This window comes from Mus musculus, chromosome 6 (assembly GCF_000001635.26).
Source record: "Mus musculus strain C57BL/6J chromosome 6, GRCm38.p6 C57BL/6J".
NCBI lineage: Eukaryota > Metazoa > Chordata > Mammalia > Rodentia > Muridae > Mus > Mus musculus.
In genome coordinates this window covers 90,403,665-90,429,921 of record NC_000072.6, presented here as the reverse complement: position 1 = coordinate 90,429,921, position 26,257 = coordinate 90,403,665, and the positions used below count along the sequence as shown (strand labels likewise).

At 50.2% G+C, this 26,257-nt stretch overlaps 1 protein-coding gene across 29 annotated transcripts; it reads left to right on the top strand.

Moving 5' to 3' along the window:
* Positions 1-153: 153 nt before the first annotated feature.
* Positions 154-26,191, top strand: Cfap100 (cilia and flagella associated protein 100). Of its 29 annotated transcripts, none has more exons than XM_011241338.3 (18): positions 154-214; positions 1,345-1,543; positions 2,379-2,484; positions 10,466-10,546; positions 12,212-12,312; positions 14,030-14,222; positions 15,894-15,961; positions 16,047-16,210; positions 16,463-16,543; positions 16,896-17,077; positions 17,528-17,569; positions 17,646-17,775; positions 20,272-20,320; positions 20,429-20,580; positions 22,831-22,966; positions 23,699-23,904; positions 24,479-24,572; positions 25,930-26,186. In XM_011241338.3, the coding sequence occupies exons 3-18, from the start codon at positions 2,433-2,435 to the stop codon at positions 26,041-26,043; spliced, it is 1,845 nt and encodes a 614-aa protein (XP_011239640.1). In that variant the 5' UTR covers positions 154-214; positions 1,345-1,543; positions 2,379-2,432; the 3' UTR covers positions 26,044-26,186. The 29 variants fall into 29 exon arrangements, 25 of the variants coding, with proteins under 25 accessions (XP_011239640.1, XP_011239643.1, XP_011239645.1 ...); XM_011241341.3 differs by lacking the exon at positions 154-214 and adding an exon at positions 8,522-8,713 and having other exon boundaries at positions 664-1,543; positions 10,469-10,546; positions 25,930-26,191; XM_011241343.3 differs by lacking the exon at positions 154-214 and adding an exon at positions 8,522-8,713 and having other exon boundaries at positions 664-1,543; positions 10,469-10,563; positions 25,930-26,191.
* Positions 26,192-26,257: the final 66 nt, after the last annotated feature.

Sequence of the window (26,257 nt, the reverse complement as noted above, 5' to 3'; positions counted from 1 at the left end):
CACAGTGGCTGTTTCGAGGGCTAGTATTACCTCAGATAATTTTGGCTCTAGATTTGCAGCATTCCAACTCTCCGCAGTCTTTGAGGTTTCACCGATCACTCTGGCTTGTACAATGTTGAACACAGTGTGCCTTTCTTCTAGGATCTTAGGCTCACATTGGTTCCTCATGCTGAGGGGTGGTGGTTCAGAACCGGACCTAGTCATCAGGATGGTAGTAAGTACTGAATGGATCTGCGCTGAGAACAATACCTGGCTTAAAGGACACCCTGTGAGGGTTCACCGGGGACTCAGGACAGGTGTGCTAACACCAGGAATGGTAGCACCCTCATTTGTTCTCTTTTGGTGGCTTATTTTTCTAAATTCGTAAAAGCCCTCGTGGTGTGAAAGATGAATGATTTCTGAAATATTTGCTTGACTGGTTGAATAAATAAGCACTCCAAACCTGGTGCAGGTTTTACTGTTGTTCTTCCTTCCTTCCTTCCTTCCTTCCTTCCTTCCTTCCTTCCTTCCTTCCTTCCTTCTTTCCTCCCTCCCTCCCTCCCTCCCTCCCTCCCTCCCTCCCTCCCTCTCTCTCTCTTTCTCTTCCTTCCTTCTCTCTTTCTCTCTTTTTCTTTCCTTCTTCCTTCTTCTTTCTTCTTCCTTTCTTTCTTCCTATTATTTTTGTTTTGTTTTGTAGTTTGTCTGGCTATTTTGACAGCCTACTGGGAAGCTGAGGCCAGAATATTGGGAATTCTAGACCACAGTGTAAGGGCCCTCCTCCAACACCAGGCAGGGAGCCACTTGCTTGCAAAGAGTATTTAACACTAGCTGCATAAAAAACAAACAAACAAACAAACAAACAAACAAACAAACAAAACCAACAAACCACATATGCAGGGCCCACCCTTTCTTCCTGGCTCCCCCATGCCCAGCGCTGGACTGCCCTGCGGGATACTGTCCCTTTGGTGATTCAAGGGTCCCTGACCCATTCCAGGATCCTTCTACACTCCTACCCCTGGCCTTCTTGCCTTGGTTCTATCTCTCCACCCACTGGGTGGCGCCAGCGACCCTGAGTAGCGCCAGGAGCTAAGGGAGACTGTCTTTGGCACATTCCTAGCCTGTAGACTGTTTTACCGTCGTCCTCCCCGGCCCCAAGACTCCTAAATATTCTCTGAAGAGCCAGGCTGTTGTCTGTGCCCTAGCTGCAACAAAATCCTTTACGGATGGGCAGGAGAATCTGGGGGTGAAAGAAGCTAGTGCGCTGGGCAAACGTACCCTGTCCCCGGGTTGCAGGGTTGCAACAACCCGGATCGCTCTGCTTCTAGTCGTTGTCCCTTCCCTGAGTCCGTGTCTTCTGCTCTTTAGCTGCCACAGTCCTGCACAGTACTCCGCGCCCGCCGGCCCGCCAGCCCGCCCAGTGTGCCCGGGCCCGCCTCCGGGGCTTTATGACATCACAGCTCCTGTGAGAATAGTTGCCTTGGCGTCGCAAACGCAGTTCAGGACCAGAAGACTGGAGAATTGCCGACCGAGGCTTCGGAGCAAGCTGAGTGCACGCGGCTGGTTGGTGCGCGCGGGGCTGGGCCAGGGGGCTTGGGGGTGGGCTCCAGCGGGGTGGCTGTGGGGCTCTGGTCCGAGATCAAATACTCTATTGGGTCCCTTGCAAGGCTTTGCGTCCTTCGGTGCTCTTTTCCACTTTATCTATGACAGGCCCCATTTAAGCACTGGTCCATTCCCTTGCTGCTGCATTCTTGCCCCAGGGTGTGGTGTGCCAAGAGAAGCTGGGGTGTTAGGAGGCAGGATTCTCTGGTAGTGTTTTGGCTGAGGTAGAGATGCTCAGACTGCAAGCAATCCTGGGCTCCACCCTCGGCCCTGCTTCGTTGAGATTTGGAACACTAGTTGAGCTTCTGCAAACAGGAAAACTCACTTCATTTTGAAGGGAACCTAGCATAGCATAGCGTCGGGAGCTCTAACAGGTGGAACAGAGGGCTTGCTTCCGTGCAGATTGCATTCTGGAAGACATATGCAATAAAAGTCTTGTAAGAGGTAACCACTTGACCTTGTAAAGAAGAAAACGAAGGGTCATTACATGCATTGGTGCAGGAAGGTCTCTCAGAGTGACATCTGAGCCCAGTTTTAAAGGGAGAAGTCCCGCCCCTCACCCTTCCAACCTCACCTAGGTGAGAGGCTCCCCAGAGGCTCCAGGCAGACCAAAGCTGGTGTGTTCCGAGAACAGGAAGATATGGGCCAGCCTTGCCCAGGAGGGGAATAGTAGATTCCATTAAACCTGGATACAGGGAATAGGCAGTGTTAGTCCACATAGTGGAAATGCAAGTCACTCAGTTCAAAGTGGGCTGTGGGTTTGGGGGAACCATCCTCTCAAGTACTGTGTCACTCTCCAGGCGAGAATCTGCTTCAGCTAAGGCCAAGCTTTGCACACCGGTTGGTCCTCAGCCATGGCGTTCAAGGCACGGTCCTCTAGGTTCTCCGTGAAAATGGTTGAAGACAGTAAGTACTGAGCTGGGTGGGGGCTCCTGGAGGGCAAAAGGAACCCTGGGACAGTTTGGTGTAAACTCACTCAAATACTGACGTAGTTCTAAAGCAACACTGTGCATGCTTTTCCTGTGGCTATCGTGATGCAGAACCCCACCTAGGGCTTCATGGCTTAGCTGGTAGAAGCCTGTTGCACAGCTTTGACTGCCATGAGAAAAAGGAGCACAGGGCTGGTGCCTTCTGAGGTTTGTGGAGAGTCTGACCCAGGTGCCTCTGCCTTCTGTTGGGCACTTGGCATCCTGACTGCCCTTGGCCTTAAGGGCGCCACCCACTTCTGCCTTTGCTCTTCCATAGAGTTCCTCCAGTGTGTGTCTGTGCCCCAGTGTCGTCCTTCTTATCACTGTGAACTTGGGTGTATGCTAGAATGTTCTCAGCTTTCCTAAACACATCTGCAATGGCCTTTATTTACAAACAAGGCTGCATTTTGAGGTACTGTGGGGATACGGACTTCCGTGCATGAACTTGAAAGAACACATAGTAGACAGTAGCAGGTAGGGAGAGATGCCACTGTAAAAGCAAGCCTCTCTACTTCTTTTCTGCTGTGGCTGCTAGGCTGAGTCTAGAGGAGGAGAGCTGGCTGGTCCCCAGGTCAAGTGACATGGATGCTTGTCAGTGCTCACACTAGGAAACTGTGAGGTGGACAGTGTTATCATTCCTGCATTGTCTGCTCCCTTCAGCTTTCAAATCAGAGCCACCTCTTTTCTTTTTCTTTTTTCTTCTGCTTAAAAAAAATGTGTTTTTAGGGCAAGTCCTCCATAGTCCAAACCTATTGGAAAGCCTACCTCCAACATCTCCCCGGACACCACAGTGATGCTCAGAGCCATCTCCAAGCGAGCTCTGTTCACATCTGAGCAGAAACATGAGTCTACAGCTTGTCTTTTCCCCCACATAATAAAAAATGCCCTCCCACCCCTGCCTTTCCCGTGAACGGTGGTATATCCCTGTAACGCCAGCACTGGGGCAATGCAGCAAGAGGATGGTGGTGAGCTTGAGGCTAGCCTGGGCTACATAAGGAGACCCTACTGAGGATTGTGAGTCTGAGGCCAGCTTGGGCTACATAAAGAAACCCTGTTGCAAAAAAAAGCTTTATTTTAAAACAAAACTGGAGACATTTCATGCTTCCGAGCAGACTCAGAATCCCACGGCATGAACGGAATGTGCTTCATCACCAGCTGCTACCAATGGAGACTTTGTGTGATTTCACAAGATGAACTATTATACACACTTGCTCCCTAAAGGATATTTAGAGCCCCCACTCTCCCATAGTCTCTCTCCTTTTAAAAACAAGGCTGCAAACAGATGATGTCGCCTCTCATCCTAGAACAGTACATGGTCAAAGCAACTTGGGAAGGAATGGCTTTATTTTGCTCACAGTTCCATATAACAGTTCATGAGGGCAGGAATTTGGAGGCAGGAGCTGACTGATGGAGAGGCCATGGAGGAGAAGGGTTTATTGGCTAACTCTCCACGGGCCTGCTTTCTTATAGTTCCCAAGAGATAGCACACAAATGGGCTGGGCCCTCTCCTAACTGATCAATATATATATATATATATATTTAAATGCCTTACAGCTGGATCTTATGGGGACAGTTTCTCAGCTGAGGCTCCCTTCTCTCGGATGACTCACTCTAGCTTGGGTTAAGTTGATAGCAAACTAGCCAGTATACTAGCCCACAACTTAAGTCCTAACTAGCCTAACTTAAGTTAGGGATCTGGTAATTACTGCCAAGACGAGTGCCATGCTTGCTGGTCATGTGGTTCATAGGCATCATTGCGGTGCAGGACCTTTGGTTGCTTTCCTCCCTTGGCAGCTTGGGCAGCACCATCCTGTGCTAGGGAAGTGAGTCCTCAGAGAGGAGATCTACAGGTCAGACACAGCTTGGATCCTCCAAGACCTGTGTGCAAAGTACATGGCAGCTTCAGTGAAAAAGAACTTTGACCCTCAGGGTCAACCAAGGACAATAACAACGGCTTATATTGTTTTGACTCCCCTGACTCAAAAAGGGATTTCTTATGCTGGTGTTTGGGGTTTTTTGTTTTTTGTTTTGTTTTGTTTTGTTTTGTTTTGTTTTGTTTTGTTTGTATATGGCTCTAATGAAAAGCATTGTCAGATCAAGTGACATAACTTCAGTATTTGTGTGTGTTCATTTATATATGGGAAGTATGATTCTTTATACATTTTCACATACCCTTAGTATTATTTTACTTCCCCATACCTTCTCATTCTGTACTAACTCAAAGAAATCACGTGTGTGTGTGTGTGTGTGTGTGTGTGTGTGTGTGTGTGAAGGTCAGAGAACAACTTCAGGGCATCATCCCTCTCCTTCCACTGTGTGGGTTCTGAGGATCAAACTCAGGCCATTAGGCCTCCTAGCAAGCATCTAACCCAGCCATCTCTCCAGTCCTTTGGGAGACTCTTGCCTCAGTTACCCCATGGGGCACCTCCTTCCTTTGACCCCCTCAGGAGTCTGGTCACCTATTTGCATTTTGAGTGATTCCTCCTTAAACATCCCATTTTAAACTCTGGACTGTAGTCAGATGCATACAGCTTCCAGGACATAGCCTGGTGGAGAGGATGGTTAATTCCAGGCATCCCCTGGAGGCCAGGGTGACCTCATCTTCTAGAAACCCAAGGCAGGTTAATTTCAGATAGAACAGAGAAGGCCACCGTCTCAGCCCCACTGGCTCTTATCTGTAACCCTCCCTGGGACAGTTAGACATTGATATGACACTTAGATATCCTTGATAGGGTAAAAGACAAACTGTAAAGAACCCTGCTCCCCAGTGAGCAAGGGACTTGAATTATATACAGGCAGCCACTAAGTCTGTCACAAACGAGAGAACTTAAAGTCAGAGCCCAGGTGAGACGCCACTATTGATAAATAACACAGAAGATGGTGTTGCCAAGACAGACAAGGATGGGAAGCAGAGACTCTCTACCCACCAGGAGCAGTAGAGAAACAGCCACCAAGCAAGCTGTCTGGAAGCTCTTCAAAAGAAATTAGAACAGAACTAACATCTCAAAGCAACTCCAGCCCAGACTCATCACAAGGAGGACGTGTGAATGAAAGGACACGGGGTGGAGACAAAGACAGGGAGGCCAGGGCCCTGTGTGCTAGCCCACCCTCACGCTGCGGCAGTGTCTCAGTTTAGCCTGGGTGTTGAGAGAGGGGCGCTCTCTGCACAGATCCCTACTGTGAGTTGGTAGCAGACATGCTCAAGTGGCATACCAAACCGGGGCACTGAGGGCTGAAGCACAGCCAGGGTTTTGTTGTTCTCCAGGGCACTGCAGCATACCCTACGCCCCCACCTCAACAAAAGAGGAATTGCATGTCAAGGACCTGGCCATTATCTATCTAATAGTATCTTGTTACTAAAATTCCTTCCCAGGGAGAGACATTAAACAATGTCTACTCCCACCCACCTTCTCCAACCAGAAAGTCTCCAGCTGAGGTATAATTCCACCTGTCTTGACCCCTGTGTGGGTTAGATGACCCTTTCACAGGGGTCGACAAAAACCATTGGAAAATACAGATACTTACATTATGATTCTCAACAGTAGCAAAGTTTATGAAGTAGCAATAAAATTATTTTATGGTTGGGGGTGGGTAACGACACCATGAGGAACTGTATTAAAGGGCTGCAGATTTGAGACCCACTGCTATAGCACATGGGTGAGGGGTTACTGAGAGGAGCGTGGGCTGGAGTGGAAAGTCTGTATCCAGCAGGGATGATGACTCTCTTATAGTTACATAGATGGAGACCTGAGACAGACTACAAGCCACGCTCACAGAATTGTATAAAGCTGTTTGGGAGGGTTGACTGGCTACTGATTGGTGAGGGTCCCATGACCTTTTCTTTCCCTTTTAAATACGATCCAGCAGGCCCAGCTATGATGGTCTTTTGCAGGCAGGCCCAGCAGGACTCTCAAAACTGGTAGTTTAGCTCAGAGGCTAGTCCCGTACACCATGTCTACATCAGGCACTGAGGTGGGCAGCCTGGGAAGCAAGGGCTGGGGGTACATACATCACTTGAGCACAGAGACCAAGTGGCATCAGCTCCATGGAGATCTGGTGGCAGCCTGGCCCCTCCGTGAAGCATTTTTGTGAACCTCTTAGTGTTCTCTGAATGGAAAACTGTCCCTGGTCCCTTTAGACTCTTGGCCATAGTGGGAGAGAGCACCTCAGGAAATGCAGTTACTCTTTTAGTAGGTGAAAGGGTAACCTGGCCAGGCATGGTTCCCCCACTAATTGACTTAGGAGCCTCCTGATCATTTGCTCTTTGAGGAGTTTCACTACAGGAAGCAGAAGACTCAGGCGAGGCCTGCAGCCTAGGTAGCGTGGTGAGTTCATGCGCTGCAGCTGCCACCTCAGCTTTTAATGTTTGGCGGCTCCCAGGAGCTCATCTTGTTGCCTGGCTGCAGTTTCTCTTGGTGCGTCCCAGCCTTTCCCCTGCTTCTTTGTCTTTCTCGGGATCTCCGTCTACTCTGCCCAGCACCGGTCCCCTGCTTCCTCTCTCCACTGCAGTGCAGCCTTCTACCACTGACACAGCAAGTCCAGAACAGGGCGCCTCTTTGTACCTAAATGCAGAAAGTGGTTAGGGAGGGGCGTTTCCACTGTCCTTTGAGTTGGTTGTCCTCATTTACATGAGGGACTGCGGTGGTTGAGCCAAACATAGCTTTCTCTTGGCCACCAGTGGGCGCTCATGCGACCGAGCGCTCAGGAGGTTGATCAGACAGGGAACGGTGGAAGCCTCAGCCACTGGCAGGTCCTCAGAGAGCTGGAGTGTGCAGAGCGGAGGTCCATGCGGCAGTGGCAGAGCAAGGGACCTAGGACGGTAGCGCTAAGCCTGAGAACTCGTTGCAAAGTTGAGAATGGTGAAAGATTGAAAAAACTCCCAGCGTCCCATGAGGGGCTCGTTTTTTTTTTTGTTTTGTTTTTGTTTTTGTTTTTTTGCTAGGGGTGTGTGTGTGCGCAAAGCCACGGGTTTCAGACTTTAAATTTCGGTAAAAGACCCAAAAAATAGAGATTCTTAACCAGTTAAATGCACGTGCTGCTGCACATCCGACCTTGCCATCCAGCTCCACCCTTTTGCCCAAAACGAAGCCCTCCCAGCTCCAAGTACCAACATGAAATGCCTGTTTGTGGAAGAAGACATGCTTATTGAGTCGACTATAAATGACCCTGATCTTGGAACACAGATCCCACTGACCTGGAAGGACCCATCGGCTGGCTAGTTTTATGTCAACTTGACACAAGGTCGTGTCATATGAAAGGAGAGGCCCTCAATTGAGAAAATGCTTCTGTAAGATCCGGCTGTAGGGCATTTTCTTTTTTTCTTTTTTTTTCCTTTTTTTTTATTTTTTGGTTTTTCGAGACTGGGTTTCCCTGTGTAGCCTTGACTGTCCTGGAACTCACTTTGTAGACCAGGCTGGCCTCGAACTCAGAAATCCACCTGCCTCTGCCTCCTGAGTGCTGGGATTAAAGGCATGAGCCACCACGCCCGGCAGGCATTTTCTTAATTAGTGATTGTTTCGAAAGTTATTTTCGAAATTAGTGATTGATTGCTCATCCATTGGCGTCATCTCTGGGCGGGTGGTCCTGAGTTCTATGAGAAAGCAGGTTGAACAAGTCATGGGGAGCAAGACAGGAAGTGGCACCCCTTCATGGCATCTGCATCAGCCTCTGCCTCTAGGTTCCTGCCTTGTTGGAGTTCCTGTCCTGACTTCCTTCAGTGATGGACTATGATGTGGAAGCTTAAGCCAAATAAGCACCCCTCCCCCCCGCCCTCAAGTAGCTTTTGGTTAATCCTAACCTTTAGACACTCATGTGTCACTACATCCAGCTCACATGAACTTTCTATATAAAGTGGATCAGCAATCAGTGCAAGGGAAACCATGAGGGTGTTTGTGTGTGTTGGGGGTGGTTGTGGGCAGATGAGGAGGTCCTGGGGGTGGTTGTGGGCAGATGAGGAGGTCCACTGTGGGTTTCAGCCATCTTACAGGATTCTTCACTTATGCTGGTGGATGCCAGAATGTTCCTGAGAAGCAAAGCTTCCATGCAGGGGCTATTCCTCTCAAGGACCGACAGAGCCCTGAAGCAGTGTTCACCCCTGTTCTCATTCCACCCATCATGGAGGCTGGCTGCCTTCCTCACGTGACATCAGGTCCTGAAGAGTCAGCAGTGTATGTATGTTGCAGCAAGTAGTCAAAATTTTTTTAGTGAAAAAGTAAAGGATGTGTGCATGCAATGCATAGAATTTTGTTTTGTTTTTTAATATTTACTTACTTCTATTATTTACATTTATATGTTTGTCACATGTGTGCAGGTGTCTGGGAAGGCCAGAAGAGAAGGATTTTCCTTATAGGTGTTGAAGAACAGTGCCTACTCTTAACTCTCAAGCTATCTCTATAGCCCTTACAAATATTTTTATTAAATTTTTGAGTTTTATGAGAATGTATTTTGATCATATTCACGTCAACTCCTCCCCCTTAACTCCTCCCTGATCCATTCCTTTCCCCTCCCAAATTTATGTATTTTTCAAAAGCTTTTTTTTTTTTAAAGATTTCTGTGTATGGGTGATTTGCCTGCATGTGTGTACATGTGTGCCTGATGCCCTCAGAGGCCAGAAGAGGGTGTCAGATCTCTTGGGACTGGAATTACAGATGGTTATTAGCCACCTCATGGGTGCCGAGAACAGAACCTGTGTTCTCTGCAAGAGCAGGCGTGTAACTGCTGAGCCAACTCACCAGTGAAAGGACAGATTGTACCACAACCAAGTTCTCAGCACAAAGGAGATTAATTTGTCCCTCTTGTAGAAGAGTAAAGGGCAGGGAGAGAAAGACAGGAGACAGAGGAAGAGGGAGAAGGGAAAAGAAACAAGGGCGGGGAGGGGAAGAATATTTGCCTCAAAGGGACAAAGGACTGTCTCTGAAGAAGGAGGGGGCAAGCATAGCCCATGGGCAAATGACAGTATAGACAGGGAAGGGGACGCCCCACACCAGTCTAAGTTGATTAATTTTGATTGGACAGGCTTGGTCAGTATAGCATTTTGATGGCTGAACTTTGGTGGTTGGCCTCAGGAGGAGGAGATGGCCAAATAGGGGACTAGACCTTGGAAGCTAGCTTTAGAAATGTTATCTAATGGTTTAGCCAGCGAGAGGGGCTGGGGGAGGGTAGGACCTGGAAGAGCCGTGTTTGCAAGAGCGAGCTCTGGAGAATGAAGGATGCCTGACTCTCCGAATTCCCCACCCTTTGCCTGCAGTGAGACTGTAGTTTCACTCGTCTTGCGGTCCACCAGGCTTCAGGCTGAGCCTTCTTGCTGGTTAGACAGGTTTGCTGGGCCTCCAGGGTTCTGCTCAGCCTCATCCTTCCACTCAGGCCTGACTTTCCCTATCTCAGGGCACTGGGGACCACAGCCATCCCTGACTTAGCCCAAGTTCTGCTCTTTCTGGCTCCCCTGGCAGGGTACAGGATGCTGGAATCCTGGCAGACTTGGAGGTGTGGGGAACACATGGCTCTTTCCTGTGGGTGTCAGGTGACAAGGTGACAAACCAGCTGGACTGCAAGTGCCTCAGGTTGCCTGAAGGAAGATATATTCCCATCCTGGGGACCAAACTGGCCTTTTACTGTACATTTCTTGGTCACAGGGCCAGATTAAGCAGAACTCCTCTTTAGATGGAAGTGGGTGGTGCTTCCTAAGGAATGCGCCTCCGACATTTCCATTAGGCCATGGGAGGAGTTAGGCACACTTGACCTGCGTCTAAAATCTCTCCATGTTGCTTAAGTCAGTATCCTCACCTCAGATGAAGACCTGAAGGTTCATCGAGGTTGCTAAACTGGTGCCCCCTGAGTCTGGAACCCTCACCAGCCTTGTTGTATGTTGACAGTTCTCAGGGCCAGACATGTCACTGCTGTTGCTCTCTCTTGTCTCTCAGCAGGAGGCAGCCAGGATTTAATAAACAACAGCTTCTCTTCCTTCATTGAAGAGAAGAGCAAAGAGTCAAAGAAAAACAAAGGTAGTTTCCTGAGCAGGGTAGGTGGAGGTGAAATTTGGGCCCTCTCCTAGGGTGCTTCAGGCTGGCCTCCAGGGTGCAAGGTAGAGGGGAGTGTTTCTCTTCCTGTTGGACAGAACTCAACAGCAACACAAGGAGAGTTGGCAGTGGGGGTAATGAGTAGTGAGAAATGAGTCAGGGCTGAGCCCCAAAACTTCAAGAAGGCGTCTGGGTGACCAGGTCCTCCGTCTTTGTCTCCCCAGAATTTGCAAATACAAGATTGTCTTGTGGTCACAGAGAGGCTGATATGCTCCTTTGTGTTTGACTCAAGGCAAGAAGAAAGGAACCAAAAAAGATAAAAAAAAATCTGTCAGCCCTAATTTTCTGTTGCTGTGATAAAATACCCCATAAAAATCCACTTATGGGAGAAGGGGCTTAGTTTAGCTCACAGCTCCAGGTCACAGTAAGGTGGCAGGAACTTAAGACAGCCAGCCAAGAACAGAGAGAAATACATGCGTGCAAGCCTGGGGTTCAGCTCACCTTCACTCTTACACTGTCCAGGTCCCAACCCTAAGGAATGGTGCTGCCCATGGTGGGCTGATGTCTTCCCAAATCAATCAACAAAACCAAGACAATCCCCCACAAACAGGCCCAAAGGCCAACCTGCTCTAGACAATACCTTCCTGGGTGATTCTAGATTGTGTCCACCACATTGCCCACTCAGCACCTCAGCCTTGTAAGGAAAGGGCCATCCCAGAAGCCCCAGCCAAGAGTTCTGGCTCACTTTTTTTTAAAAAAAAAAGATTTATTTATTTATTATATGTAAGTACACTATGTAGTTGTCTTCAGACACTCCAGAAGAGGGAGTCAGATCTCGTGATCGGATGGTTGTGAGCCACCATGTGGTTGCTGGGATTTGAACTCCTGACCTTCGGAAGAGCAGTCGGGTGCTCTTACCCACTGAGCCATCTCACCAGCCCCTCTGGCTCACTTTTAATTGACCAAAACTCCATGTAGCCATAAGTACGGATATGGGGCTTTTAAGGCAGACCTGTGGCTACTCTTTCTCTCTCCCGGGACTCTCAAATAGCGTTTACCATATCAGGACTCCCTATGCTTCCCAGAGCTGTCCTGGATTTTCATAGTTATTCCTAAGATTTCCGAGTTGCTGGATTAGGACCCCATGGGACCCTCTGACTTCCTGGCCTCTCAGAGCTCACAAAGACCACCTCTAGTGAACACACTAGAATCTGGGTCAGTGTAGAGGAAGAAGGTATGACCTGGGGTTTACAGAGCAGACCAGCATGAGCCCTGACTCGGGGCTCCATGGATGGATTTCTTCCCGTCCTCCCATCCCCCACCCCGGGTGTTCCAGGAGTTGGTCTGGCCTGTGTCCCACCTGTTTTACCCATAGAACACCGGCTCAGTTCTATCATGTTTGGGCAGCTGGCTCTGGCTTTCCTTCTCCATGAAAGGAACCTTGCTGGGATTTTCACACCAGGACCGATGCTGGGAAGGAGCCCAGTTCCTCTGGGTTAAATCACAGAGGAAAGTTTGTGGAGCTTCAGGACCCAAGAGAAGACTTTGGGGGTGGCTGGATGGGAACACATTCACCAATGCTGTGTGCTGTGTGCTGGGTAAAAAAGGCCCAGGGACCCCTGAGACTCAGTCTGTTTTCTCCTTCTCCAGGGAATGTGACTATTTCTGACCGCTCAAGTAACCCTTTCCACATATCAAGGGACATGGATTACTTTTTGCTCAGAGAGCAGGAGCAGAATCAAGCTATTGCAGTAAGTATCTAGACCTGGGGCTGCCTCTTTTTGAGTACTAGCCCCTCTTCCCTCAGACATTTATCTCAGGTAAATGTCTCCCTCCCCAACTCTCTCTTACTCCAGAACAATCATTGACCCACTTTCCCTGCAAATCTCTTTACCTCTTCCACTCTCCCCTGTGAGACCTGCCATTCTCTCTCAGCATCCTTCTTGTCCTTCAAGGCCAGACTCAAATCCACAGGTTCTCTCCTCTGGACCTCTCCCCTGCTTGGAATCCCACAGGCACAGGACAGATACACAGTATGCCCCTACCCCGTCTCACTTGGTACCCCAGCTTGCTGCCTGTTTTGTCCACATGACTAGGAGCCATGCATCCCCGGATCCCACAACCGCAGCTCAGAACAGCAGAAGAAGCCCAGACAATGCAGTTCCCCTGCTACACCCCTCTTTTCTCCTGACCTGACCTGGCAGCTTGTGTCCCCTGACACAGGCTTAGCATCTGCTTCTCTCAGGGTTGCAGGGTCCCATGCTAGAATCACATGGGGTGAAAGACATCCTTCAGCCTCAGTATTTGAAACTGGGACAGACCCGTGAGCCATGCCCAGCTCCAGAAGGAGAGACTATGAGCTTGAACTTGGGGCTCTGAAAGAAGGGTCTCAGATGTTGTGACACACTGAGAAGGGATGGAAAACACACAGGCGGGCCTCTCTCTGGCCTTCACCTTGGGCCTTCCTCTTCTTGGGATGCAGACTTGGGTATTTCTTCTATTTCCAAGACTAGGAGTACCTTGAGGGTACGGCCTTCTGCAAAATGTCCATGGGCAATTCATGCTACCCTTTCACCCCTGAAGAATCTTCAATTTCCTCCTTACAGATGCCCAACCTGCACCCTCCCCACCCAGAGAGTCCCCATACATACACTCCTCACACAGTGGGTCTCCAGTCTAAACCCCTCTTACCTTGTACCCAGCAGACCCTCAGCTCCACCCTACCCCATGCATTGGCTCAATGTTCTCCACACCTGAGGGTGTCATTTTACTATCATGCAGAGGGACCAGTTGGGGACTTCAGGCTGGATTCAGCATTTGCTAGGTTCTTCAGGGTTATCAGGTAGTGGGCTATAGCAGCTGGTGGGTCCCAGCAAAAAACAGTCTGCTGCTGAGACTCCTCTTTCTGAATAAGGAGGCTTCAGTGCAAAGCTCACAATGCTAAACAGCACTTAGGCTTGAGAGCTGTTACAGTCCCTGCCCTGCCATCCTCGATGGATCAAGATGATATCCTCTGGGCAGTACAGAGGTTCAGGGCAGTGGAGACAGAAGCCACCAATGAGCTTCCAGCCAGGTGACAAGTCATCCTACAGAAGAATTGCCAGTCTTGTTCAGTTTTAGCAAATCAAATGCTCAGCATCAGATAAAGGGGATTCTGGGTGAATGGACAGATCATCTCTTAGCCATGCTGGTACCATTTGTTATCTGGATGCACACTGAGCTAGCACTTGTGTTTGTTATGGCTGCCCTTCCTGGGAATTCGTCCTCAGTGGCATTGTTCCATTCAACTCCAGAGGCTGTGCATTAAGAGCTCACGGGCTCTCTAAGAGCACCAACAGAATGCTCAGCAAGGTGTGTGTGTGTCCTCTCTGTGTGTGAGCTCCTTCAGCCTCTGGCACTGAAGAGGGTCACTGGAGAGATGCATCCAGTAGGAGTCCTGGTCCCACTGACTGCACATCATCCCCAAAGGAGCGTGAACAAAAGAAGATTTTGAGAGTGCACCAGAAGATGACCTATGCATCCAAGGTATCGGCCAAGCACACTAGCCTGCGCCGGGAGCTACAGCTGGAAGATGAGATGGAACAGCAGCTGCTGAACGCTGAGGCCAAGGAGATGAACTGCTTCCGAGAAAACAATGACTGGAAGCTGGCCATGACCCGCGGTACAGCACCCCTGACTTGTGCAGGAGCAGGGTGGAGGGATGGTTAACGAAGGGCCCCCTCTGTGTCCGACACTGCAAACCTTGAAGAGCTCTGTCCTGATGGGCCACAGTTCCAGGGCATGCTGATCTCATAGGGGCTCCATGGTGCAAAAGGGTAGAGGCTGGCTCAGCTCATAGAGGCTTGGGTTCCATCCATGCACACAACAATTGGCCAGTCACAGTCAACAGGCAGTTCAACTATAGTGGGGAGACTGTATCTGGAACCTGCCTTCCAGTTCTTGATCACATTACAGCATTTGATAGGTCATGAGTTAGCACTGGACTCCTCTAACTGCACCAATCTCACGAATTGTGCAGTCTATGTTAAGTCATTGAACCAAGTATCTGTGAGCTGCTAGTTTATTGCCCAGCAGTAATCCCCGAGTTCTGAGCTTGCCCTCATGGTACATGGGGGGAACCACAGAAGCACTAACTGTGATAATAAAACAGAACCCCTAACCTCTACCTTGACATCAAGAGCTGAGCTTGATGGGGATTGTGGGGGAGCTTTTGCTCTCCATTCCTCAAGCTGAGAAAGGCAAGTAGGGTGGCAGGCAGGGGAAGTGGGAACCAGCAGAAGGCCATAAAATTCCTCACTGTCCTGACCTTGACTTTCATGGGGACCTAGTGTCCTTGAGGGGCAAAATCACTCATAGGGGTTGTGACAGGGTCTCTGGACTACAGAACAGAACTCTTGCTTCAAGCACACCAGGCCCCTCTCCTAGGGACCAGGCAGAAACCAGTTTTGGATCCTCTAAAGTCAGGATCACATACAGTTTCTTCATGCAATACGCAGAGGACATGTCCTTGGACCAAAGTGGTCTCTGCACAGTGGAGGCTGTCTAGCTGTCCATCTCACTTGGCTGAAATAATAACCACGGACTTAGCTACTACTCAATCTAAAGTACCCCATAGAGAGCACATAGCACCCCCATTGTTCCTGTGCCTCAAGGGCCTGGCCAGTGTTACTAAGTCTAGCTGGGTTAGTGTTGCCAAGAACCTTATTCTAAGTTGAGAAGATGATACAGTGAGAGAAAACAAGCCAGACAGACGCCAACCATGTGAGAGCCTGACAGTCACCTCTCAGCATTCCAGGGAACATCATCCTGGAGCTACCTTGGAATCAGAACCCACAGAGATATTTAAAGTTGTGTTTATGATCCCCTGTTTTCTAAGTCATCCATAGGTCTGTTTGTGATGGGTTCAGTATACATCTATGTAAACAGTTGCTTGTAGTGACAGGGAATTCTGTCACTACACCTCTAGGGCAAATGTGATTCTTTTCCATATAGTTCTGATCTGTTGGTTGAAACCAAGGTTATAGCCCCTGCAGATGTGGAGTGTTGGCTATGTGTTGGGGGAACCTTTTCTCCATTTTTTACAGTCCTTCTACCAATACTCTAACACCCTGGGTGGGCAGCAGGACACCAGCCTCCTCCTCTGTGGACCATCTTGGGTGCTGAATTCCAGCTTGGGATCCAGCCCCTCTCCCTCTCCCTCTCCCTCTCCCTCTCCCTCTCCCTCTCCCTCTCCCTCTCCCTCTCCCTCTCCCTCTCCCTCTCCTCCTCCCCGTCCCCTCCCCCTCCCCCTTTCCTCTCCTCTCCTTTCCTTTCCTTCTGGGTCTTGTTGCAGAAAGGAAGAGAGAGCCTGAAACACTGAATGACTACATGGAGAAGAGGCGAAGCATGTTCCTCCTCCAGGTGGGAACGGCTACGTCCAGGCTAGTGCCTTTAGCTTGGTTCTGGCTCAGCCAGGTGCCCTCATGCCTGCTCTGCTGGCCCACAGTATGCCCTGGCAATGAAGCGCAATGAAATCCAGCGGCTGGAAATGCTGGCGACCCGGGAGGAGAACAGGCTGGAGAGGGCTGAGAAGTTCCTGGAGAAGGACGCGTCCTTGTTTGACGAGTTCCTCAGGGAGAATGACCGCAACTCAGTGCAGGCCATGAGAATGTGAGCCTACAGGCCCTGAGGCCTTGCATATGTGAACCCATTGCCCGGGCCAGGTCCAGTCCAGTCTTAGCTGGACCTGGAACCATGAACCCTAGCCAGGCCCTGATCTCAACCTATGGTCATGACCCCCGGATACCCCCCAACCCACCAGCTCCCCACTTGGCCTGTGCCCAAAGCTAAGGCCACGGCTTCTTCCAATTCTGATTGGTCTTTAATGATCCATGATTGGCCTCCTGGTTCCCCCTCCTTCAGGGCTGAGAAAGAGACCAAGATCAAGACAGAGAAGATCGTTGAGATCCGGGAACTCACAGCCCAGATCACGAGCATCAAAAGGTAGAGTACAGGGGGCACTGTTCCCTGTTACTTCATTGGAGCCAAGGGCCACTTAGGACCACAAAGGCCTCTTAGGGACTCAACCCTGTGGGAGGCTGTGGCCTGTCTTGTGGGTGGTGCTGCAACGGACACTTAGTGACTTTGCTGAGGCCACACCCCAGGACACAGAAGCATTGTAGCTCAGGTTGAGAGCAGTAGGAGTGACCCCATGGATGAGGACCTGCAGGTCACGGAGGGGTCACAACTCTAGAAATTCCACTGTTTGGTTCCTGTAGGGCAGACTCCTTTCTCAGCCCAGCTAGGACTTGGTGGTGGATACCACCTAACTCCCTGCATCCCTTCTTGGGCCTAGCGAAATCTCCAAATTTGAAGACACCTTGAAACATTACAAGATCTACAAGGAGTTCTTGTACAAGTTGTCACCCAAAGAGTGGCTGGATGAGCAGCAGGAGAAGCACCTGGCTTTCAAAAGGGCCAAGGAGTCTTCAGAGCTCACCAGGAACAACAGCACTGCCATCTTATTCGGTGACAAAGGTGGGAAAAAGATAAGGGTGTCCCCCTAAGGGTGGGCCCTGGCACTGGTGCAGAGCTTGCACCCAACTCAAAGGGACCCTGTACAGATGGGGCCCCATCCAGTCCTTTCATGGCTGGCTCCACACATGGAAGTGCTCACTTTGAGCCAGGAGCTCAGTGTGGGACTTTCCATAGGGACATGGGCTTTACAGTCAAACCAAAGGCTCCCCTCCTAAGCACTTCCTTCCCCGTCTTCCTCCTGGTTTGAGAACCTGAGTTGCCAAGAGATTCCAAAATTACCCATGGAGGCTGTGACATGGTCTCTGGACAGCAGGACAGAATTCCCGCTTTAAGTATACTAGACCCTTCTCTCAGAAAGAGGATCCCAGGGACCAGGCAGAAAACCACACAGTTCCGGGTCCTCTAAAATCAAGATCCAGCAGTGGTCATATGGGTTCTCTTTGCTTCCAGCAGGATCTGGCAGTAAGAGCAAGACAGCCTTCCTGTGGAAAGGTATGACTGCCGCAGCCCAGAGGGGGCTCACACCTTATGCCAGGGGCATACATAAATCTTCTGCTTCCCCTGCCAGAGGTTCCCGGCTTGAAGAAGGTCACAAAGACTGGGCGGCTTGTAAAGGCACTATCATCTAGCATTCAGAGCCTCCCGCAGGTCGGTCAGCTCACCCAGCTCAGCCCGCACAGCGAGCTGGACTCCAGACTGTGAGTGGCCTTGAGGGGCTGAGGGAAGCAAAGGCCACTAAAGGAGACAGCCAGGCTGGCAGGAACACAGGGGAGGGTGAGGAGAGGGAAGACAGCTGAGGCCATTCCACGGAGCTACCTCAGGTGCCTGGTTCTAGCCCTGGGGTGACTGGGGTAGTCAGTAGCCTCAGTGTGACAGCACAATAGAGGGGAATGGTTGGGGGCAGAGGGCTTGTTTCCCCCACCCCCTTGGAAGGCATGTGCCAAAGGCAGCTTCTCCTGTCTGTAGGCTATTCTGGGAGGGTCCACAAGGCTCCAGATGTCAGAAGCTCAGAATATTGGGAAAAACTACAGTCACTGAAGGCCCAAGTTGTATCTGTGTGTTTTAGTGACATTTTTTTGATGACAAACCCCTGTCTCTTGGCCCTGGGTGGTCTGGTTAGTCAGCTCCCTAACAGTCTTCTGTTAGCTCTTTACACACCCTGGTGGTGTCCTGACATCCCTCTTTCGATATTGCCTTTCAAGAAGAGTTCTAATAATGTCATGTTACCTATCTTTCCACATATGGGGGTGCATCTCACACTCTTCTTTAGAAATATCTGCCAGCCCTGAAGTCTGCTTTTGTGCAGCAAACTTTCAGTGTATTGGTGTGGATGAAGGCATCTGGGCATGAGAAATGGGCCTCCTTGTGCCAGTCCTAATCTTTGTCATTCCTTCCCATGTCCCATCCTCTGCCTCTCCTTGCTATAGGACCCCCCAGGACCTACTCCTTAGTTCTGTACACTGCATCCTCTTTCCTGATGCCTGTGGACAGTGTACCCTCAGCTGCTCAACTACCCAGTTTATGCTTTTATTGGGGTGTTTATTGGGTAAGCACCCTTTCTTGTGCATGGTGGTCTTGTCATGGAGACAGACTAGCCACCATCAGTGACACGGATGTGTTGATTGGCTGGGTGCCTGGTACAGAGGCTCCAAGAGGTCAGAGTACAATGACAGCTACCTAACCAATGTTACTTTAGCCCTGAACTTTGTGTTGGGAGAGCTGAGGATACAGGTCCTGATCATACTGGCCTGGCTTTGAACCCTGGTCTCTCTTTCTATCATCAAGGATAATGCTTCCACCTTTAACCTTTCTCCTGATAAATTTATAGTACTCAGAGTATATAGTCTGTAAATTAGGCACACAGACCAAACACTCACTGATCAGGAATCATAAGGAATTTAAAGAACCTCTTTTGTGCACATACACTATTAACATTAAAAGTCAAATTTGTGTACAAGATAGGTATGCTTGTTTATATTACATAAATAATTAAATCTTGGCTGGATAGTTGATACTGCTCAAGGCAGAGTATCTTTAGTGTTTTTAGTTGATCACTTTTTGATTTTAGAATCATCAATGCTGAGAACACAATTTGACATTAATATATAATGTCACAGGCATGCTTAGGGACAACCCAAAGATATAATCTGATTCATGCTGAGGAATGAGCATGTGCAATGGGCATGATGTATGTGCTCAGGACTGAGTGTGCTGTGAATTCACAAACAGTTCAGATTATTTGACTTGTAATTAAATTCTGGCCACTTAATGTTAGAAGACCTTCCACTGTTGCCCAGATTTTCCTATTTCTCACATTTAGCTACATACACACAGTTTAGGAAGCTAGACTCTAGGAACCGGGCTGCTGCACACAACTGGATGGGTTGTGAGCTTCACAAGGCCACAACTGAGAAGGCCATATCCTTTTGGAGGGCAGATTCAAGGCAGTGGGGTTCAGCAGACTCCTGGAGTACCTTGAACAGGTAGCTGAGCTGAACTACCTCCAAATTCCTCCTGTCACACAGGCCCCAGAAGGTGCAGTGGTGAGGCCCAGGCAACTTTCTCTGCTGCTGCAGTTCTGTGCACCACTATATCTCCATTTCTACCTCTGACTCCTGGGCATCTGGCAGAGCCCAGCTGGAGTGGGTGGGTGGGAGCCACTGGGAAGGGCTGGGAAGCATGTGGAGGTGGGCTCCACATAGTGCTGAGGCTACACAGTCTCTCTGCAACCCTGTGAGCTGTCTCAGGACAGGCGAGGCCTGCCTTGTATGGTGCTGCTTGGAATATGCTGAGAGGAGATTTGTATGCTCAATGGCTGTAGATCGGACAGATCCCCAGAGCCAATCCAGATGGCCTCAGGGGGGTCACTCAGAAAATGAATGGTAAGTAGGAAGGTAGCTGGGAAGTGAGGGTAGGTACAAAGGCTCTGCACCTAGAGAGTAACGGCTGGCAGATCAGAGCAGAGGAACCTAGTGGATCAAGAGAAGTCAGTCTTACTCTAATTGGAGACTGCTCACTGAATTTTGAATGTCCCTTGGCTGTGGGGCCCTGATGGGGGCTGGGGTTACATTTGGGCAATATGGGGTCAGGGAGGGGTGGGGAACATGTTCCATCCATGTCTTTGGTCCTTTGACCCCCTTACTACTTGTGGCCTAAACCGGTCCAGAAGCTCTGATCCCATTGTCTGTCCTTAGGTCAAGCACCATGTTTCCATCACAAGACGACACTGACAGCGATGGGGAGGTCTGTGGCTGGGCTCTTGCACTATTTGCCCCACCCCACCCCATCAAGCACCCTGCACTGCCCCACTAAGCCCTGTCCTGTACAGCACCCTCTGCCTACCCCTCATAGGAGCTGGCACTATACTTCACTGAGCCCCAGCAGCTCTTAGACGTCTTCACAAAGCTAGAGGAAGAGAACTTGTCGCTGATTCAGAACACGCAGGAGATGGAGGAGACCTTGGATGAACTGAACGTCACTCTGAAAAACACCCAGATCCGCATGTAAGTCCCTGCTGCCCTCTTGCCACTCCTGTGCCATTACACTACCAGCTGTCTTCCTTGTTTAGGGTCTGGATGCAGGGCCTTGAAGCCATCTGCACTCAGAAGGCAGCAGCGAGGACCTCCTATTCAGCCCTTCTGCCACTATTCAGGCCCTGGGAAGCCAGTTTTACAATGTGGAAGGCCACTACATCCCAGGGCCCTGAGGCAGGCATGGCTTGGAAGGGGCTAGAAGCTGGTCTTCAAGATACTTCAGCCATGGGAAGTATTAGAGGTCCTCACATAACACCACTAGTCCCCAGGCTGTGAGAGAGGGAAGACCTGCCTTACTGGGGCCATGAAGCATTGGGTGGGAACCAAGCAGCTGAAGTGAAGGTGAGGGGGAGGGTACAAGGTCACCTGACAGGCTGGAGCCAGACTGGAATGGGTGAGACCTTGAGAGGACAGGTCTGTCAAAATCTCTCTAGCACAGCAAGGGACCAGGGATCTGGAAAAATCCTGGGGAAACCCAAGGCCCTAACTGTGGCTAGCTTGGCAGCAGGGGAAGGCTGGACCTGGGTCCACTCCTACCTTGAACCCACTGGACACTCACAGACCCATAATCCCTGCTGCAGGGTGTGGCTATCAGACATCCCATCCCAGTCTCTTCTGTTGGCCCATTCCAGAGTACAAGGGAGCTGAGTAGGAAAGGCTGAGCTGGGGTATTAAGGGCCCAGCTACTAAATCCCTAACCTCTGAGCAACTTTTCTTGGATGGCCAACGGCCTGCCAATGAGAGCTTTATGCTGAATGGCAGCGGACAGCAGACAGACCCACACACTGACTGACAGGAAATGCACACGCTAGGAAGAAGACAAGGTGAGTTATGTGAGGGACAGGTGACAGCTGCTGAGAGGAATTAGTGTGTGGCCCAGCACTCTGTTGGGGGAACAGGAAGGAGCCAGCTACTCAGAGCCCTGGGAAAGCAGTTCAGGCAACAGAAGCAGCCAGGGCATAGGTCCTGAGCCAGCTGAGACTTCAATATCTAGCTCGGGAGCCATGCACTTCATAATTTATCTTACTGGCCTAGCATGGCTGCCCCCAGAATGAAGTGAAACTTCCAGCTGCTAGGTAGAGCTTTTTTCTGAAAACCTGGCAAGGGCTGGAAGCACAAGATGTTCTGTAGAAAGGCCAGGAGCTTCTGAGCTCCTCAGAGGATCTGCTCTCCCCTATCAGAGCCACCCATGCGCCCAGCAGCACGCGGGTGACAGGCAGGTGCAATCTCTGGAACACTCATTATCTTTTTTCAGAAAAAACACAAAATAACAACAACAACAACAAGAACAACAACAGAAAAACCAAATAAAAAGCCAGAAAACAGCTTGTGAGAAAGCAATAGACCATAATTTAGCAAAAGAGCCTTAGATCTAGCTGCAATAACAGATACGTTCTATAGAAAATTTAAGGGTTTAAGAGGATGGTTCAGTCAGTAAAGCACTTGCCTTGCAAGGAGGAAGACCTGTGTTTGATTCCAGCTGGGAACAGTAGTGTGCACTTCTAACTACGGTTTTGGGACAGAAGGCACAGGGGATCCTTGGGGCTTGCAGGCCTAGCTCACTTACAAGCACCAGGCAGGGGGGGGGGGAGGGAGGGGGAGGGAAGGGGAAGGAAGAAGGAAGGAAGAGGGAAGGAGAGGGAAGGAGAGGGAAGGAGAGGGAAGGAAGGAGAAGGAAGGAGAGGGGAGAGAGACCCTGTCTCAAAATACATGCAAGCAGCATGCATTCACACATTTAAGGGAGAAATGACAACACTCGTCAGTCATCTCCAAAGGACAGACGGAAGGATCACTCCTTGCCTCACAGTGAGAACAGCATGTGGCCCTAATGCTAAACCAGACACAGACAGCCCAGGAGAGGAGTCTGGGACAGGGTGTCTCATCACTGTAGGCATAAAGACCTCAAGTGGAATCCCAACAGTGTGTAAAGACACCATGGGTCACAAATTAGGAAGAGAAGGAAATTTTAATTTGGTGAACATCACAAGATCCTACAAGCTTATACTGTTAGTTAAGGGCAAGAGACTAACTAGTGGCTTTTCTGTTGACATCTGGAACAAAGGGTAGGTAGCTCCTTTTTTACTGCCCTGGAATTCTACCCTGGTGGGCAGAGCCTCAGCTTTTCTAGGCCTGTGACCTCAGAACAGGACAGGGCTCTCGGCCTAATAGGTCATGCCTAGTGGGAACCCTGCGTGCTGAGGGAACTGTCCAATCCTGCAGGGACAAGGAGGTCAACCTTCTGAAGCAGTGGATTGCCTCCATGATGATATCAATCTCCAAGGAGGAAGAGTCAGCCGCAGAACTGGAGCTCAAAGCCCGAGTCTTCCACTTTGGGGAGTATCAGGGTGACCAGCAGGTAAGGACAGGGTTGTCTTAGGGCAGAGGCCAGGGCCTGCACCCCAGACCCTGCCCACTACCTAGACTCTGGGTGCTTGGTGTGACATGTGCCCAGGGCTGTCTGCTTACCCATTCCCTCAGCTGCCTACACTTTCTCCCAGACTCTCAGCAATAGGGACCAGGTCCTGGTCAGGAGCTTAGCAAACATACACATAGAAATCTCATTTTCTCAGTCAGGTTTCGGTTCTTTCCAGCACTACCCAGTGCCTTATGTGACGGTCACCAGGCTGGGGGCCTAGCTTCTTTCTGCCTAGCCAAGAGCAACTGGGCACTGGCTGTGGCTAGACCTGGCTTTTTGCCTGCTGGTGTTTATTAGTAGCTACTCAACACCCACACAGCAGTTACCTGCCTTCTGAATGTTGGAATAGGCTCAGAGACAGATGAATTTATCTACCCAGGTCTTCACAAAATGTGGTCCTGCAGGGAGCTGGGGCCAGTGCATGGTTCCCTGGAACACAAGATTGGCCCTCAGTGGGTTTGCTAAGGAAGCTGGGGGAGGGAATGGGATATGAGCCAAGTCAGAAGCCTGACCATACCTGCTAAGGAAAGCAGGTACCACTGTTCCACCCCACTCTCTGTGCCCACACTGTGGCTGTTCCATCCTGGCTGGCAAGCCATGAAGACTACTGTAGGCTATTATGTGAGGGTGATCAGGGACCTGCAGCCATGCCACACTACTGATTGTCCCCAGGACACGATGTTGGAGAGCCTGAACCACAAGGTGCTGGAAGTCTACCGGAAATGTGTGGGCATGCAGCAGGAGGCCAACTTGGGCACAGTGCAGATGCTGACTGTGGTGGAGCGTCAGCTGGATGAACTGCTGGAGAATCTAGAGCGAGTGCCTCAGGTCAAGATTGAGCAGGCTGAGAAGGCCAAGGAGAGGGAGCGGCGCATGAGGTCAGTCACTGTGCCCAATCTTCTGTGGCTGCAGGCTTGGCTGTGTGCAGGGTGATTTAGTCAGTGTCCACCATTATGACTCTCCTGCCCAGACACAGGGTCAGGACTCTGTATCATGAGGTTGAGGCCACTACCTGTTGGTGCCACAGGGTAGAAGCTCTCTACCTGGACATCCATTTATATGTGCGGCCTTGGGACACAACCATCTGCCAAATCTGTTTGTCTCTCCTAAGGTTGGGGCGACCTCTTCTGGGGTCCTGGCACATGCTCTAAGGCTAATGTCCTAGTTGGATGCTAGGGTGTAGGTCTGTGGGCATAAGAGTTAAAGGCATAGATGTGGATCCAGGAACACATGCTTTCTTGGGCCTGTGGTCTGAACCTTAGGTCACCCTCATGGCCAGCATAGCATTTACATAGTCCTGCCTGCCTTATTCCCAAGCCACTTGCTCAGGACAGGCATGGCAGAGGGGACATTTTCACATGTGAGAGGGCATGGGCTAATTTGGAGCCCAAGTGGGAAAAGCAGAGATCCCTGCCAGGCTCTGGTTTTCCTAAGCTCACCTCTTGTCCCCAGGCTTCGTGAAGAGAAGGCCATGATGCAGAAGCAGCTGCAGGAGGAACGTCTGCAACGGGCTCGAGCCAGGGCCCAGGCTAAAATAAAGAAGAAGGTAAGGGGTGGTGCCAGGGCCACTCTAGGGTGTACCTTTCAGGCTCTCCAGCCCGAGCTCCAAGGCCTCTCTGCAGGCAAATCACTCTGCTGAAGAAACAGACAGTTGCATGCAGTGCCAAACTGGAGTGGAGAAGTCTCTCCAAAGCCAGGCACTTCTAGTGTTCCTGTCATAGGGGCTGTCCTCCTCACCAGGATCAACCTCCTAGATGTACTGCACCCTTGCCACAGAACTCAAACCAACATCCAGTCTCTCTCAAGGTCCTGTTGCTCTCTCTGTCCAACCCTCAGACAGACCTGGGGCCAAGCAAACTGCCTGTTGCTAGGCATGTGCCTTCTGGACCTCAAGCCCTTACCCCACAGAAAAATGGACTGTGGCAGCCTTATGCCTTCTAGATGTGTCCTGGAAGCATATCTGGAGCCAAGCATAGCCTCTTGAGAAGCAGGAGCTGGCTGGCATCTATGAAACATGGTTGCCCATGCCATTATTTGGGAAAGATGAACACTATTAATAATAAGATACTACTAAACATCCTAGTGCTTAGTTCAGAAAGAAAGCTGCCACACAGTTCCCTTCAGAAGATGTAGCTCATTAGGAGAGAGACTTCCAGGCAATTATCAAGACTCAGATGACAGGGAGAACATTACACAGAAATAGTTCAATATATGGAGGTCTAAATGTAACAGGGCCTTCTTAGTAGAAGGGCTTTTCTTTCCTGGAGAGGAACTTCATTAAGGGAAGGGGTTGAGGGGTAGAGGGGGCGAGGGAGAACACACACTGCCATGAGAAGGATGGCAGGGCAGAGGAGCCTCTTCAGAGAGCAACTTTCAGAGGACCTTCCCAAGCAAATCCAAGAACAAAAGTAAGAGCCAACTAAGTTCTGTGGGGGATGAGGGGAGTTGGCAGCAAGTCTCACATTCATAATTTAGTCCAACACAGTGTATATGACAAAGGCATGGAAGAACTTGGACTAATTAGGACCATCAGTCCAGGTCTATTGGATACAGCACAGACAGCTTAACTCTGTTCAAGAGAGAGTTGAAAAGTATGGGATTGGGCTTTTATAGAGTGATCACTGACTTTTAGAGGCCAACCTGTCACACTGCAGGGTCTCCCATGGAAGCCTTGAGCTCAGAAATGCTTTAGCTCTTGTCCCTCAAAAGGTATGCTCCATGGAGCCTGCACGGTACCTGCTGGGCTGGTCTACATTCTAGGTCCCTTTAGTCAGTATGGCCCTTGAGTGGCTGGTTTGCATGGTTAGATTTGCTGGCCTCTTCAAGCACCTTATGGCAGGGGACATGGGGAGCACGGCACGTACGTGGCTAGTACAGGCTCACCATGTTTATTTCTCCTGCAGAGAGGCCGGAAATTGATAAGCCGTTCCCATCCACCAGTCATCAAAGTGAAGGAGGTGCGTGAACAGACGCTGATCAACAAGGACAAGGAGGAGATGCTCTTCTTCTTCACTTAGCAGCAGAGCTGGCTGTGGGCTCGGGAAGAAGTCAGCAGGAAGTGCAGACAGGGACTGTGAGCCTGAGGGGTTCCTAACTCCATCTCATACTTTCCTGTCAGCCTCCTTACAGGAAATAAAACCATGTCTCTTGGGAGTCTGAACGGCCTGCTGAAGGGAGTCTCTTGGAGCCCCTTTTGTCATTTCATCCAAAGCATGTGCTTGAGGGATAGAG

Bases quoted from the DNA above. Each gene is read 5' to 3' on its own strand.
- Cfap100 (XM_017321584.2), top strand. From the start codon at position 2,433: ATGGCGTTCAAGGCACGGTCCTCTAGGTTCTCCGTGAAAATGGTTGAA. The intron at 17,078-17,527 runs GTGGGAAAAAGA...CTTTGCTTCCAG, and splicing joins CATCTTATTCGGTGACAAAG to CAGGATCTGGCAGTAAGAGC. The intron at 22,967-23,698 runs GTAAGGACAGGG...GATTGTCCCCAG, and splicing joins AGTATCAGGGTGACCAGCAG to GACACGATGTTGGAGAGCCT.